Below are 17,213 nucleotides of genomic sequence, written 5' to 3' on the forward strand. Positions count from 1 at the left end.
TTGTTTGAGACCCAATGGCCCAAAATAAAATTGGGGTTTTGTTAATCGTAAGTTTCGAAAAACTAAACAAAAAGAAATAAAAATTTGCACCAGCCGGGAATCGAACCCGGGTCTGTACCGTGGCAGGGTACTATTATTCCACTAAACCACTGGTGCTTTTGTCCATTCTATAGGCTTATTAATATACTATCATTACTTTTACATAATTGAAGATCTTCTTTTGTCCATTCTATAGGCTGTACCAAATCTAATCTGTCATCAAAAGTATTACATATGAGATTAGGTTAAAATGAGAATAAACAGAAGAAGAATAAAAAGAAGGAGAGAGAGGGAGAGAGAGTATGGGGGGAAGATAGCGTAAATACAAGACAGAAACAGCGCCCAGGAGTCACGCAACCTAACAGGTGACGTCATCACAGTGCTTCTCTCTGTACTGTACTACTACCCCTCTCATATGGACCCAATATATATTTATTTATTAAAATGGTTCATATATTATATTATCCCAAATATTATTTTATTTATCCAAAAATATTTTGTGACATGACCAATATTTATGTTACTTCTCTTCGTTTTATAGTCTTTAATTATAAGAAACAAAAAAAAAAATTATGAGGCCAACAAATACACTTTTAAAACATATTGTTACAAATAAAAACATACTGTAATTAACAACACCAAAAAAGTATATTTACTTCTCGTCAAAGATTAGACAGAAACCAAACCATCATGCTTTTTTTTTTTTTTTGGTATAGATAGTTATAGTTAATCATGTAGCTAATTTGTTATCTTATTCAGTTAATTCCTTGTAACAAGAACAAATGTTTTTTCTTTCTTTCTAGAGTGTAAAAATTCGATAAAAATGAGTTTAGCTTTTCACCTAGATGCTAAGTTGGAGATTTGATGGAACATAACATAATATAGTCGTCAACATGTGGTGTGGATTTGTCATTTATGTTATGATATGACCATTTATTATTCTAATTTAATGCGTCTCTCCTTAGGCAGTGAATGGAAGACACAAATTTGCGGTTTCAGGAAAAAAAAACCAAAACCGCCAATGTACACCCAATCAGAGCAAAAATAGTTAATATGCGTTTTTTTTTTTTTTTAAAAAAAAAAAAGAAAAGCGGAATTGTCCAGCAGATAATGCCATGGACCGCCTTTCAAAAGTACAATGGGTAATACCCAGCGGTTTTCGGAACCGCAAATCAGATAATGCTTTATTTAATGCTTTATTTAATTCTATATAAATATACTATATAAGCGTATGTAACTATACTCTATCAACAAGCAAAAAAAACATATCTCATATACTCCTTTCCATCTCTCTCGAGATTTCACCCATCACTTTGGTAATGTTTTTTTTTTTAATCACTTCTCATATTTCATCACTTTGGTACTGTTTTTTTTAATCACTTCTCATATTTCATCACTTTGGTAATATTTTATTTTTATTTTTTTTCTGATGGATCTATCTCATTTTCTTTTTTTAAACATATCTCCTATTTTTTTTTTTTCAATCACTTCCCAATTTTATATAGGTTTTGTTTAATATATTTACTTAATAAATTAATGAAAAATACACTTTTAAATGCTGTTAGATTTTAAATTTATAAAAACTGATTTAACATGCAGTTTCCATTTTAATAAAAAGGGTTGTAATATATGTTTTAAGTTGAAAAAGAAAAAAAATAATAATCTAAATATTCAATAAATAATACTATTGTCCATACTACTTAAATATCATAGTGTTATTGAAACACTCATATATCATGGAGTCTCTATGATTCAATATATTGTTATTTAAAAAAAAAAAATTGTAATCCAGTTTACTTAATTTTTTAAAATTATACATATTAGTCTAACAATTGAACATTTTCATTATGTCAAATTTAAAATTATACATATTAGTCTAACAATTGAACATTTTCATTATGTCAAAAAAAAAATTTACTTTTTGATCAACTATAGTATTTAAGGTTTATAAATACAATTATTTTTATTATTAATTCATAACATAAAATAATATACAAACATACTAATTATTAATAAATTTATTTATTATAATATATGTAATCCGCACCGCTTTTCCTTTTTTTACCATTCACACAATTAATACTGAACCGCAAATAGTTTTTTCACCAATCAAATATCATTCTGTACCGCTTATTTTGTATAAACCGCACTTGTCCCGCAAACCGCACGTACCGCAGTTGAACCGTACCGCACTCCAAAACCGCTTTCCCCGCACAACCAAAACCGCAATCACCATTCGGACCCTTAATTCTTCTGATTCACGAGACAACAATATATGTACCGGTTCAATTTAAAAGAAAAAAAAAAAGAGAAATAAAAAGAAAGCAACGAATGACTGATGTGATTTATACTTTAAGAAGTGAGTTGGAATTATCTTTCCATGTGCCAAAATATAGTATTGGTACCATGAAATTTGGTTTCTATTTCCATAATTCGCTGTTTTTTTTTCTTTCTTTTTTGCTATTTAAATTCTTGTTTAGGTCCTTGTAAATACAGTTCTTGTCGATGATTTACATAATTTATCATTCTTTTCTTCTAATCGAGTGCAGTGTTTTTTTCCTTATATGCCTGCATTAGTCAATTGTTATTAATTAAGACAGTTACTATTAGCTAGTAGCCTAGTACAGTTTTATAACAGCGCGTGAAAATTATCCGCGTGTGGGTGATATGGTTTCAGAAGGCGTACGGAGTTTTGTGAAGAACGAGAAACGCCGTTACATCAACTGACGGCAAACTCGGTGGATTCTCACTAAGCAAAAGATTTGTGCAGAGCAAATCAAAACATAATAGTCTTTTAATTCTTTTATTTTTTATTTTTTAAACGTAATAACGTTAGCATGACGACGTCACCTGAGAATCCCAATGGTCTTTTATCAGAACTTGAGTACTTTGCAGTTGTTTGTAAGTCTTAATTAAATTTTGTCCTGTGGCCTAGCTAGCTACACGAAGCATAGGTTTACACTGCAAAAAGCTCATGGCTGTACCATCTAAACAAAACAAATGTTCCAATTAAAAATCGTTGTGTTACGAGGATATAAATCATAACTGTGTAATGGATGAAAATCATGCTTCTGCTAAATTATGACGAACCAACAACTATTGAGTTGTAGTACAATACATTTACCTCTAATGTTGCTATCGCTACCCGGTGCTTTTGTTTAAGTAAACGCTGTTGAACTGGTGCATTAGTTCATACTATTGGCTAGGTACAATAGTATTATTAAAATAACTTATCAGATCAACGAAATTGAAATCTGATTTTGTTTATTCTACTTTGGTCATACAATGTAATGTATATTTTTCTATATTATTCAATTAGGAAGTTAGCTCCAATGAATCTTAACCCTTAAAGCATGTGCCGATTATAGCTGTTTTCTTATTGATAGTGTTTGAATTTTTTTTTTTTTTTTTTTTTTGTTAACTTGTTTTGATTTTTTTACTCGTGATGAGGTACTTTTGTGTGATCGTGTATTACGTATATTATATAGCATGTTTCATCCAAAAGATGACCTAAAGTTAAATTCAACAGTTCTTGTGGTTGGGATGTTATTTAATTATGACCTACCAAGCAATTAATACTTTTCGAATTATTATGTTCAACTTTTTTTCTACTTTCATATAAAATAGGTAAAATGTTACTACAAAATAGCAAACGACCAAATAAAAAGAGTTTTGCAAGTTGAGAGGTGTGTTGCTCAGACTCTTCCTTGTGTGCAAAATTAGAAAATGGATGATATGCAAACTTTTGGCACGATTCTTGGACGCAAAATAGGTTCGCTATGTTTTAATAAGGATCCTTTTAATAACCGGTAACAGTGGTCCGCGAATATCATGACTAGCCAATAAGCCATCAACAAAAAATACACAGTTTGGAATAAAATGCCAACTCGAGACGGCCGGTTTGAAGAGTTGGGAGCATCCATGCTTATGCATATCTTTTGTGTGATCGAGCAATCATATTTTCTTTGAACCCCCACATTAAGTACACATGGACTGGTCTTTTACTTTCGACATCATCGCAATCCCCAACTCCGACTCAGTTTACATTTTTTTTTAAGGATCAAATCGGTGTTTTCAAAACATCACACTGATGACTGATACACAAAAATAATACGTCTACGAACCACCCCATCACTGCAAGATCCCGATCAACCGAGACAATCTTACTAATTGGATCTGGCTTTTTCAATCTAAAGTAGTTTAGTCACCAAATCCTCCTCCAATCCTCGTGGTTTACAATCATCACATTATTTAGTAACTAGTCCTCATCACAAAACATTCCTTTTGTAAAGTTTGTTTTGTAATGCAATATATTAATTGACCTAAAAATACTAGAAAATCGAATAATACCAATAATTATAAATTACTCTAGTAGTTTGTTAAAAAAACAAAACAATAATTATAAATTACAAAAAGAAAGTCCAAAATTGTTGATACTTTTATTTTATTTTTAAACAAAGAAAAAAAAAATATTGCTTAAAAAGCTTCATGTGTGGTTACCCGTGATGCAATGTAAAAAAAAAAAGAAGAGAAGAGAAACTAATAATTACGTGCACTTTAATTTACTGTAATACTTTATTGGAGTGCCTTGGTTCTTTTTCAATTTTTTGTGGTCCATCTTAGCCAAAAGAGGAAATACTTTTATATATTAAAAATTGTAACACGAAACAAGTATTGCTTAGTGTTCGAAACACATTTTCAAATGATTTACGTCGCATTATTTCCCATGCAAACGAAATATCCTCTAATGATTATTTGAAACACGATTATTACAGTACAGTCGAATTTACTTTTCCGTTTTAATCATTTTCTGGCATATCTTAGGATATAATTTTTGCAAAGATATTCGCTACAAAATTAGAAAAATGTGCATTAGGTTTTAGGTTTTGAATTCGTACAAGTAACTCTTTTAGACGTACTTTTACACACACACACACAAAACACATTTAGACGTATTTATTAAATATTGTTATCCACAGAACGACAAAATTGGTTATGATAATTGATAATGTAGTCCTACAAAACTCTCACCGTTTCTCTCAACCTTCATGTCTCGCTCTATCTTTCTCTGTTACACAAAGATTTTTAAAAACCCTAGATTTCACAAAAACTTACTAATTACTTTTCAAAATTCTCTCCGGAGATTTTCTCCTATTAAAATTGTGTTTATGCGAAGTTGCGAACCAGAGGAACACAATTTTTACTGATCATAAGATTTTTATTATTTACCGCAAACATATGGTTGATCACAATTTGGTTCTCATTAATCGTATGGGCCATTCCCATACCATCCACGCTTTTATTACACAAAGTTAGACGTTGTACCAGACACATTACTAATTAGTAAATTACTAGTAAGATTGTAGAAAGAAAAAGAAAAGTAAGACTAAATTTTAAGGCGTAAAAAGGTATTTATTCCAGCAAAAGAAAAGAAGAAAAACGACAAAAAGAAGACTTAAAAGTTGTAGAAATGTCAGTAAGTATGTGAAAGACTGAGACACAGAACAGTTTTTGTACAAGAACCAGTTCCAGTGTCACCGGTTACAGCCGGTCACCCTTCTCTCGAATTCCTAAAGCCCTCTCTCCCACCAAACCCGGGACTTTTCACTTTTCATCAGTTTTTATACTAGTATAATAATTTTTAATCATTCATATAAATCTCGAATTTGTTTACATGACGAGGATACAGTAGTATGTCGAGTATCCATCGTCTGAGAACACCCGTTGAAGACTTCATAATAGATGCGGTTAATTACATAATACGTAGGATAATTAAAGTATAAGATGCTTAGACGAAGAAAATGATTCAAGTATCATATTTTTTTTTCAGTTTTACGAAAGTAAAAAATAAAAATCACGATTTCACAGAATCATACAACTAGTAACAATTCCACACAATCATTAAACTTATTCACCATTCTATAGGATTACCTATAGAGAGAGTATTAAATAGCTATAGCTAGAGTAACAAACACCAAAAAGATGAATCTTGACCAAAATTGTAATGCTCATACTAAATTCCTCCGCACTAAAACATTCCAAGTCTTTAAAAAACATTACTAGATATTTTATATTTTTAGGTTTTCATAAAGAAAAATTTTGATAATACATTTTTTTGATCGTGCTTCAAAAAGAAACCAAAAGAGCTTCTCTCTCTCTCTCTCTCTCTCTCTCTTTTAACCTCTCGTTTCGCCATTATCTCTTACACTGTTACTCTCTCTTTCTTCTTCTTCTTCCTTCTTCTGCATCTCGACATCATCATCATCCTTCTCCATGGCTGATGCATACGAGCCTTATCATGTTCTTCAACAAAGCCGTCGAGACAAGCTTCGTATTCCTTCTCTTGATTCTCACTTCCACTTTCACCCTCCTCCTCCTTCTTCTTCCAGCGGCGGAGGCGGTGGCGGCGGAGGCGTGTTTCCACTCGCCGATTCCGATTTCCTAGCAGCCGGTGGCTTCCACCCCAACAACAACCACAACAACAACAACATATCCAACCCTAGCTACAGTAATTTCATGGGATTTCTCGGTGGCCCTTCTTCCTCTTCATCCACCGCAGTCGCCGTCGCCGGAGATCATTCTTTTAACGCCGGTCTTTCTTCCGGAGACGTTCTTGTCTTCAAACCCGAGCCTTTGTCTCTATCTTTGTCGTCTCACCCTAGACTTGCTTACGATCTACTCGTTCCCGGCGTTGTTAACTCTGGATTCTGTAGATCTGCCGCTGAAGCCAACGCCGCAGCAGTCACCGTCGCGTCCAGAAGCTCTGGCCCTCTTGGACCTTTCACGGGATACGCATCGATACTTAAAGGATCAAGGTTCTTGAAACCAGCGCAGATGCTTCTTGATGAGTTTTGTAATGTGGGTCGTGGGATTTACACCGACAAAGTCATCGACGACGATGATTCTTCTCTGCTTTTTGATCCGACGGTTGAGAATCTCTGCGGCGTTTCTGATGGCGGCGGAGGAGATAATGGAAAGAAAAAATCAAAACTCATCTCCATGCTCGACGAGGTATCATAATAATAATAATAATATGATCAAATCTTAGTTTTTGAAAAGTATTTAAATCTGTAAATTTTGTTAATTATTGTCTATACTACGTATGTGTATTATTGTGTTAAATGTTCACAGTTTTTGGTCGGTGTCCTTTGAAATTGGAGACAAAATGTGATAAATGATATGTCTATTAAAAAGATCTTCCTTGGAAAATGAAACTCCTTCAAAGCCATTTTTAAATTATACATCGTTTTTAATATACTAATATTTATTCATTATAATACGACATGTTATTTTAGTTAATGTTCCCTACGTTTTGCATGAATAGAAGATGTTATAGCGTCCATATTAATATACAAGCTTTGCCCTCTTCTTGATTATTGTTATTTTTAATTTTAAGGTTATACTAAAGTAATAATAATATTATCTTGAGGAAGTAACTTTAGTTAGAGCTTCCTTGATCTAAATTTGTGAATTGGATTCTTCAAATCTTAGGGGTATAAACATTAAGTGATAAAAAAGAGAACTCCTTCTTTATGAAGGAATATATGCACAAAATATATATATGATCTTAAAGCTAAGGACTTAAAGATTTTAATTAGTTTATTCCGAGGTGTATATATAACATACTTTTTGAGTGAGGGAAATAATGTATAGCCATTCAAATTTATAATCACCAAATTTATTATTTTAAGTGGGAATCTAAAAACATTTCCATGTGACGTTTTGAAGGTTTACAAGAGGTATAAGCAATACTATGAGCAGCTACAAGCTGTGATGGGATCATTCGAATGCGTTGCAGGTCTTGGTCACGCTGCTCCGTACGCAACCTTAGCCTTAAAAGCATTGTCTAAGCATTTCAAGTGTTTGAAGAATGCTATAACGGACCAGCTTCAGTTCAGCCACAATAACAAGATACAACAACAATGTGGTCATCCCATGAATTCCGAGAATAAGACTGATTCTTTGAGATTTGGAGGAAGTGATAGTTCTAGAGGCTTTTGTTCTGCTGGTCAGAGACATGGATTTCCTGATCATCATGCTCCTGTTTGGAGACCGCACCGTGGCCTACCCGAACGTGCCGTAACTGTTCTAAGGGCTTGGCTCTTCGATCATTTCTTGCATCCGTAAGTAACCCTTCTCGCTATATATACGGTTTTGAAAGTTGTTAGATTCGAGTTTGAACTTAGTTCCAACGACTGAATTCATTGAATGCGCACTTTTAACTTCATGTATTCATGAACCAAAGTGTATATATACGCTTGTGAACAACATCTATAGATGCACATGTATGTGTGTGTCAGTGTGAATATATATATGTGTGTATAGAAGTGTATTTTTTCTTGGAAGTATGTTTTAGATGGGACATATCGACTGCTTGTTTGTTTCTCAAACTTGGATATGTCGTTTTGCTAGTGCAATTATGTGGTGTGATATATATGTTGATGTAAGTATATACGATGATATATGTATATATTAAATTGTAGTTGTCTGCGTCTTTTGTTGCAGTTATCCAACTGATACAGACAAACTCATGCTGGCTAAGCAGACAGGTCTCTCCAGAAATCAGGTTTCACTTCTGATACCTTCAGTCTTTTTTTTCGTTTCTTGTTTATAATTTAAGAAATTCCTTGCTATATAATAGACTAATAGTACATTAGGTTTGACTACCATATTTTTTTCCAAACAGATCTTAAAACTTTAACACAATTATATATATTCCAAAACGACATTTTAATAAAACAGTAAAGTATTAATCTTCAAATAGGTCACAATCATACATGTCTAGTGTATTACTGTATCTTAGGCATCAATATGAGGGTTGCAGCTTATTCAATTAATATCGGAAACTAAATCTTTAGGGTTTTTTTTTTTTTCAATTTTTGTTTTCTTTCAGCGAACGAACTCCTTTTGGTATTATTGATAATCATTAATTAGGGATTTTGTGATTCAGAAGTAACGCTTGTGGTGGGTTATTAATTTTACTATGGTAAAAATATTATTTCAGGTGTCGAACTGGTTCATAAACGCACGAGTTAGGGTTTGGAAACCGATGGTGGAAGAGATTCACATGCTGGAGACTCGACAATCTCAGAGATCTTCTTCTTCTTCTTGGAGAGACGAACGTAGCAGCAACACCGTCTTCCCTGACAACAGCAACAACAACCCTTCTTCCTCAGCAGCACACCAAAGAGCTAACAACTCATCTCCAGCTAGACGGGCTCGAAACGACGACGTTCACGGCACCACCAACAACAACAATAACAACAGCTATGTAAACACTGGGAGCGGTGGGGGATTCTCGTACGGAATTGGGTCGTCGAATGTCCCGGTGATGAGTAACAGCACAAACGGAGGAGTGTCGTTGACGTTAGGGCTTCATCATCAGATTGGTTTGCCGGAGCCGTTTCCGATGACAACTGCTCAGAGGTTCGGGCTTGATGGTGGTAGTGGAGACGGTGGTGGCGGTGGTGGGTATGAAGGACAAAATCGTCAGTTTGGGAGAGATTTTATTGGTGGTAGTAATCATCAGTTTCTACATGATTTTGTAGGATGAGATCAACTTGTGTGGGAAAGAAAAAAAATATGTTTGACGTTTGGGTATGTATGAGATATGGGGGAATTGTAATGCATATGATGTGTATATTAGAATGTTTTCAATTTTTTTGTTTGTTTCCTTTAACAAATGGAATCTTTATGAGGCATGAAATTGAACTGTATCAAGAGAAAAAAAAACCTAGTTGAACCAAAACATGAGGCGTTCAGGTGTTGAGTGACGGCTACGTCAGGCGTTCTACTGTTTGTAACCACCGTAGTTAAAGTTTTGTTGGTGAAAATGCAATTCTAATTTGTGACTCTCAAACCATGGATTTGTTGGTCATAAATTGTTGTTTGTTGTGTAGTTTATGCAATCCCAAAGTAACCATTTTTTCATTTTAAGAAAATACAAAACAAGAGTCCAACAAGATTGGAAACAATTTATAACAAAGGCTCTTTATCATCTTAACTCTTAAGTTACCAATATTTTTATATAAACTAAACAAATTAATTATTCAAATTTTTATTGTTAAATTTGTTTTTCTTCATCAAGTCAACAGTGACGATGCGCTAGTCAATATCTTTGGTATGAGATATTTCAAACAAGATTATCAAAATGATTCTCTTCTGACCATGTGATAATATCATGTTTTAGAGCCGGATCAGCTAAACTAAATTTTTGGAACGATCGATCGGTTATACCACTTTGGGCCGGATCGGCTAAAGTTTTCATAAATTTTGATTGGCACTAAATTTCGTTACTAGTGAATATTTTTTAGCCGATTAGCATATGTTTTAAAACCCTAAAACAGTCAGGGTTGAATATTTTTCAGATTAATTGATCTATTTATTGATTAAAAATATACATTGAACCGGCTTTAAACACAAGATCAAATTAGTTTGGTTTAAGGCTCAATTTGGGATGTGGTTGTGGATCCCTTGTATGGTACAATGGTAATTAGGTTGGCTTTTGAAGAGCCCATGAGAGCAAAACGATGAAAAATAATGTGCTTTTGTTGCTTCAAATAACTTTGCATTTGCTTTTGGAAAGAAAAGAAATATATATACAACCTTTTCCTTTTGTAAATTTTCTGTTGTCTTTTCTTTCACAAGTTATTCGGTTTTCTCAGCTTTTTACTACACTTTTTATTTATTCATGACTTATATGTTGTATAAAATAAAATTTGATATGATGTTCTATTTTTTTGTTTAAGCTAATTATATATGATTTAGTTATCACCGAGGTCTACCATAATTTGGGCATTGTATTTTGAATCATTCTGAAAAACATACGATTCATAAAGTTTTAAGTAAAGATTGTTTTAAATGATGGAAATTTATATTGTTTATCTGAAACTGGAACACCTAACTAACCATATAATGTATTCATTATAACTAAACTGGAACAACATTGGAGGAGGATTACTTAAAATCATTGTAATCGACTGAAGTAAATGTTCTGGATCTCTACTTAGAATTTAATACTAATACCTTATTAGCTCATATATTTTCAATTATATGAAATTTAAACAATAGAGAAGAGAATCGGTTCGGTTCGAGAGAAGAAAATTAAAAGCAGTCAAATAAAATTTTAAAGACCATTATACTTAAAAAGCAAAAAGCAAAATAAAATAAATTGAAGGTGCCCATCATTGGCTCGTAAAGAACAAAGAATCAATTTCTCATGTGATTTGATCTTTCACAATCCGTCTCCTTTATGTATGCGGAAAAACACTCTCCACACGTTTCATGTAGTAGAAACTTTAATTAAATTTTCCAAACACACCAGATAAAAGTTGATTTTTTTTTTGTTCTGTGTCTCCTGCCAAGGACCCGATATGTGTTCATCTAAAAGGTTTGAATGAAAGATTATGAACATTTTCACAATGTATATAACCATCCGAATCATTTTGGTTATAAGAAAACAAGACGTTTTGTACATATATCGGCAAGCTTAGACACTAGACACGTCAACCGTACATGTTATACTATATGTATATTTATACTGATCAAATCGCATCTATCAATATGCTGAACTATATATAAATGAGAGAATAAATAAGAAACCATGGAAAACTAAAGATATGTGTGAGTATTTGTTCCAGAAGCATTAAACGTTTGGAATAAGTATTATTCTTTTGCACCATTTACTATTTATAAGCTTCACCAGCTCTATATATTCTCACCATTAACAACAACTCAAACAACAACCACAACATATTGAAGAAGAAGAAGAAGATGGAGGTACTTGGTGATGAACGGGTAATCTGCATCCTGAGGTTTAAAACTTTATAAGCTTTGATATGCGAATGCAAAGTTTCTAATCCTCGGGATACGGATTACCTCTTCCTTACTCGAAGTAGAACACAACACCCAACTCAAAAAAAACACTCTTAGCTTTAAATTTTGGAGAAAGAGGAAGCATCAAATTATCACCTTTGAAATTGGTTAGTTCAAAGGTAATTCTCACTCTCTGTACTTAAAAAAAAAAAAAAACTTGTTATGTCAAACATTCATCATGTAGGTTTAACCATTTCTCTTCATGTCTTAAGACGATATAGGTTTATTTTTTGAGTAGAAAGTAATAAAGAAAAAGGATGTATGCAGATAATATATGAATTTTGGTAATGTCGAAGCTCTCGATCACCTAATAGCTAATGTAAAACTGTGAAAATGTTTTGAAAGAGCTTTTTGAGATAAGAATAGAAAGTTTCGTTAACAGAAGATACAAAAATTTAAATTTGTTGACCAAACAAAAAAAAGTCTTACAAAAAGAAATTGAAAGGTTTTGGTGCGTCGTTCTTAAGAGAGCTACGCCTACACGACGATCAAATTGGCATGAGGGATGCAAAATCATCAAATGATATACACAATGTTATTCACCTATTGGCAAATCACATATATATCAACCGATTGACGGATACATATATGAATCAAATATGCATGGAGACGTATATATATGTTTAAACTGTAGATGTCCATATATAAGCAGATGAATTGGATATGTATGCGTAGGAGAAGCTGCGTGATCAGTATTGCGTACATTTTCATACAAATGCGTTTATTATCTTTCCCATTCATGATCCGCAGGTGATGTACACTACTAATTTAAGGGAGAAGAATATATTCATCAATCATTAATTTGGTCTAGTCACTCGAAGTGGGATATGATTTGATACATTAGTCTAAGGGACATGATTTTATGCTACAAATATTATTTTGTGTCCCCTACCTATCTATATATTATTCCTCACTCTAAATCTTTATTTTTTTTTATTTAAAACCTTTAGTTTATCCAATCATTAACCGTAGGTAGATCAAACATTAAACCTAAACCGATGGATCATACGATCTCTCTTACATTATACTATTAACTACTGTATCGTGAAAGTTTCAAACCTTCGATTGAGTAAACCGGAGTACAATTAAAAATTTGGTCTTGGACGGTTTGGGTTAAAGAAAACCAGAGTAAAGGGTACAAACGTCATTTAACAAAAGAGACGCGTGACGTTGTATAACATAAAATCGTCTTTCCTCTTTTCGTTTTCGATATTTTCTTTTGCAACGAAATCGTTAAATCTTCGTCGTCGAGGGGAAAGCATTTGATTTCGATTTTGATCTTAGTAATAATCTGGAGTAGATTCTTGTGGAGAATCCAAGGGAGAGTTGTGTTTTGTTGTGATTGGAGATTTTTTTTTATTTGGGAGGTGATGGATTGGGGAAACGTAACGGTTGAGGATCTCGTCCATGCTCTCCGTGAAGTTGACTGGTCTTCTCCGCCGCGTCCGCCGTCTGAGTTCTTCTCTAGGTTCACCGTTCCTAAATCTTTCTCTAAATGGGATAGTCGCCTCAAGTGCAATCTCTACTAGTACGATCTCCTTCTCTCTCTCTTGCTCGCCGATTGATTCTTTGTTTGTTGTTTGTATCTGAGATGGTGTGATCAATCTCTCTAATCAATAGATGCTTAGACCTTAGTATTGGATCATAGAGTAGCTTAATTTCCAGATTTGAGCTTGATTTTGTTTTGACCTGTGATTGATGATGATGATGATGGTGATGATGATGATCTTACTTTTTGCAGCTACCGTACAAACTATTTCATCATGATCCTCGTTATACTTGGTATGTTACTCTGAGGAAGCATCATTATCATGTGTTGTTTGTTTGTGTTCATCAATGATGTCTTCATCATCAACTTACGAATTGTCATAACTTGTCAGGATTGGGATTTCTCACAAGGCCTCTCGCCATCTTCTCTGCGCTTTTGACAGCACTAAGTGTTGCATTCCTAAATGACAGCTTTGCAGGTTCTTTTAGTGAGAAGGCTACTCGAACCACCAGAAATTTCTCTCCACAGTTAGCTGCTAAAATGAGACCTCCTTTGAAGTAATGTTTTATCGTTTTCCCTCTCTCCTTATTACGTTTCATTCTCTTTTTTTGTTGCTTGCTTATCATCTTTATGTTCCCTGTGTGTTTAATAGGCCTGTGACTCGTGGACGTCCATCTGCAAAGAGAGCTATCCATGTATGTGGTCAACCCCGTTGGGTCTTTGTCTTGACTTGCTCACTTGGTATGTGTGGCTTTGTATGTTTTCTTTTGATGAGAAACTTTATCAGATATATAACCTGAAACCGTTAAAAACATGATTTATTTTTGTTCTCTGTTTCACAGTGAGTTTAGCCCTTTGGTATATTTCCTGTGGTTTGTTCACACTCTCGTTGGCCCTACTCATTGGACTTCTTGGTATGCAATCTACACAAATTTTTATAAGTCATGACTTAGCTTCATAAATCCATATGCTTTTATAAACCCAACCTTTTTTGGTAATCTGTGTTACACAGCTACAGTTCTTCATGCAAGCTTGAGAACACCGAACTTGAAAGCACGTCTTAACACATTTAGGGAGGAGTTCCGAGCAGTATGGCGCAACTACAGCGAGATTTAGAGTAATGTAAGTTTAAAAGTCTTCTTCTTTGTGCTTGATTGGATGGTTATTTATTTGTAATGGTGACATTCTTTGGCAGCTCGTACATCCAATGACCATGTTCGGCTGAGGTCCCAACGCGGTAAAGACCAAACTTACAGCATTTCTGCGAAAAAAGAGTGGTCTTTTGTTATTGATGTTCTCTGGGTGTTCAATCTGAATTTGTTTCTCAATGACTGGGAGATCATCTGTTTTCTTTGATTTTGGGGTTTTGCTTTTTTGGTAGCAAAGTCCTGTTTTTTTGTTGAAGATTTGTAAAGCCAGCTTTGTTGCTGTTCTTCTTTCTCAAACAAAACCTTTTGTGTACAAATACTAGAATCGTTTAAAGCTTTGCATTTTCCATTTTTTTTTCTTTTGGGTTGATCGGTCTGGTTACAATAATAAAGAGAATCATGAGCAAGTGATAACTAACCGAGCTATTGGATACGAACAGAATGCCTACAAAATTTGCAAGACTCTTTGGAAAAATGCAAATGTTTACTTATCGGGGTCGTGTAATTTTTGCAACTGAAACTCGAAAGAGTTGTTTTATCTTAAAGCTAGCAAGCAAAGTAACCAAAAAACCAAAAAGAAAAGATAACCATGTAGCAGCAATATTGTCAACAAGCACAACTCATAAGTTGATCAATCATGGTGATAAAATTCTCGCATTTATTCTCTGAACAAAAAGTTCAGTTTCACTTCTCGACAAAAGACTTGATATCCTTGAGCCATTGGAGATACTCTCTGCTCTCTTTGTTGGCCACGTAATCAGACAAAAAGGTAGTGAAGCTTGGTTTGATCCCTCTGATCTCTAAGTACCTGTGGAAAGCCTTCTGCAAATTCTCATCCAAGTCACTGCACACAATAACCAAAAAAATTCAATAACATAACAATATATCCAATCTCATACTATATGATTCCAAACAAAGGCTCAGTATGATCAAAACTGAACTTACTCAAAGTCGGGTCCTTCGTAAGCAAGCTCGTTATCAGATCCTTGAGGTTGTTTGATCGATAAACTATCAATCACAATCTCATCAGGGTATGCGCTGACTCCAAACTCAAGACAGACACCACCAGGTTTCTCCACACTCACAACAATAGGAATCCGGAATTTAGCCACGTTTTCTTGATCTCCATCGTCTGCTACTGTTTCCTGTTCTTCCTCTTCATCATCGTAAGATGCAGCAGAGTCAACTTCCACTTGGATCGTTTCATCCTCAAATTTCCTTTTCAGCAACACAGTTCTTTCCCCTGGTGTATCAATGATCTCAAATGGGAAATCTTCTGGCTTATCCTCCAACTGTTATCCAAAACATTAATAAAGAAACCAAATTTCACATTCTTATGTCATCGATTCACATAATTGTTACTAAAATTCACATATTCCTGATTCCTGAAACCTAGAAATATCCAAAATCGAAACAGAGGAAAACTTACGATGTCGTTATCGAGAGGGGCTNCAGGTCCTTCGTAAGCAAGCTCGTTATCAGATCCTTGCGGTTGTTTGATCGATAAACTATCAATCACAATCTCATCAGGGTATGCGCTGACTCCAAACTCAAGACAGACACCACCAGGTTTCTCCACACTCACAACAATGGGAATCCGGAATTTAGCCACGTTTTCTTGATCTCCATCGTCTGCTTCCTGTTCTTCCTCTTCATCATCGTAAGATGCAGCAGAGTCAACTTCAACTTGGATGGTTTCATCCTCAAATTTCCTCTTCAGCAACACAGTTCTTTCCCCTGGTGTATCAATGATTTCAAATGGGAAATCTTCTGGCTTGTCTTCCAACTGTTATCCAAAACATTAATAAAGAAACCAAATTTCAAATTCTTATGTCATGATTCACAGAATTGTTACTAAAAATCACATATTACTGATTCCTGAAACCTTAGAAATATACAAAAATTCGAAAGAGAAAAACTTACGATGTCGTTATCGAGAGGGGCTTCCTCTGCGATGGCGCATTCAATTTCAGATTCGATGACGCTGATGAGATTCTCGTCGGCGGTGGTTTTAGTGATCGCACTTTCGGTGGAAAATCTCGAGAATGAGAAAGAACTAACCGATCTACGCGCGAGCTGGCTACCAAGAATCAGCCTCTCCGCTGAGACAGCGCCGCTGCGGAAGCTAACGGGAGATCTAGCCGCGCGGACGGCGAGAGTAGCTACTGTCGACGAGGCGCGACGAAACACGGTGCTCAACGACATTTTCGAGAGGGTTCTAGGGTTTTGTGGAAAGTGAGAAGAGATCGAAATGAGGGTTTTACTCAGAAGAGAGGTTTAAGGTTTGTTTAATAGCGTGAATATGGAAATTTATAGGGTATATATCCAATAAGGCCCAATTAGTTAATGGGTCAGTTGAAGCCCATACTTTGCTGGTTCTATTTTATAATTCTAGTTATCTTCAAGCCTGAAAATGTTTTTTTTCTTTTTCTTTTCTAGATAATTTAAGGTATTCTTGTTGAAATCCAAATCTTTTTTTTGACAAATCTTTTAACTGGTTCAGATTCTTTTATTGAAATCTCAAGATGATATTTAAAATTTTCCAAAAAAAACAAAAACAAAAAATGGTCGGTTTAGGATTAAGTTGGAAATTGGAATCTGTAAAACAAAATAGGCAAAAAAAAAAAAAAAATTATTTAAAGTAAAAAAAGTTGGGATATTCG

The 17,213-nt window shown here is 34.3% G+C and overlaps 3 protein-coding genes and 1 non-coding gene across 5 annotated transcripts; 2 read left to right on the forward strand and 2 right to left on the reverse strand.

Annotated features, from left to right (window-relative positions):
- Positions 86 to 156, reverse strand: TRNAG-GCC. The gene has a single exon. It is a non-coding gene; the product is annotated as a tRNA-Gly (tRNA).
- Positions 6,199 to 9,733, forward strand: LOC104768368 (BEL1-like homeodomain protein 9). The gene is made up of 4 exons (XM_010492316.2): positions 6,199 to 7,050; positions 7,768 to 8,162; positions 8,545 to 8,605; positions 9,044 to 9,733. The coding sequence occupies exons 1-4, from the start codon at positions 6,313 to 6,315 to the stop codon at positions 9,590 to 9,592; spliced, it is 1,743 nt and encodes a 580-aa protein (XP_010490618.1). The 5' UTR covers positions 6,199 to 6,312; the 3' UTR covers positions 9,593 to 9,733.
- Positions 13,118 to 14,905, forward strand: LOC104768369 (PRA1 family protein A1-like). Its single transcript, XM_010492317.2, has 7 exons — positions 13,118 to 13,441; positions 13,655 to 13,695; positions 13,794 to 13,959; positions 14,055 to 14,143; positions 14,245 to 14,316; positions 14,415 to 14,524; positions 14,598 to 14,905. The coding sequence occupies exons 1-6, from the start codon at positions 13,284 to 13,286 to the stop codon at positions 14,516 to 14,518; spliced, it is 630 nt and encodes a 209-aa protein (XP_010490619.1). The 5' UTR covers positions 13,118 to 13,283; the 3' UTR covers positions 14,519 to 14,524; positions 14,598 to 14,905.
- Positions 15,016 to 16,835, reverse strand: LOC104768370 (uncharacterized protein At2g39795, mitochondrial). 2 transcript variants are annotated; one of them, XM_010492319.2, is made up of 4 exons: positions 16,474 to 16,819; positions 16,163 to 16,336; positions 15,496 to 15,695; positions 15,016 to 15,394 (listed from the first exon to the last, which is right to left on the reverse strand). In XM_010492319.2, exons 1-4 carry the CDS (start codon positions 16,753 to 16,755, stop codon positions 15,235 to 15,237), a joined length of 816 nt encoding a protein of 271 aa, XP_010490621.1. In that variant the 5' UTR covers positions 16,756 to 16,819; the 3' UTR covers positions 15,016 to 15,234. The 2 variants fall into 2 exon arrangements, with proteins under 2 accessions (XP_010490621.1, XP_010490620.1); XM_010492318.1 differs by lacking the exon at positions 16,163 to 16,336 and having other exon boundaries at positions 15,496 to 15,842; positions 16,474 to 16,835.

The sequence above is a fragment of the Camelina sativa genome, chromosome 20, assembly GCF_000633955.1.
Source record: "Camelina sativa cultivar DH55 chromosome 20, Cs, whole genome shotgun sequence".
Taxonomy (NCBI): Eukaryota; Viridiplantae; Streptophyta; class Magnoliopsida; order Brassicales; family Brassicaceae; genus Camelina; species Camelina sativa.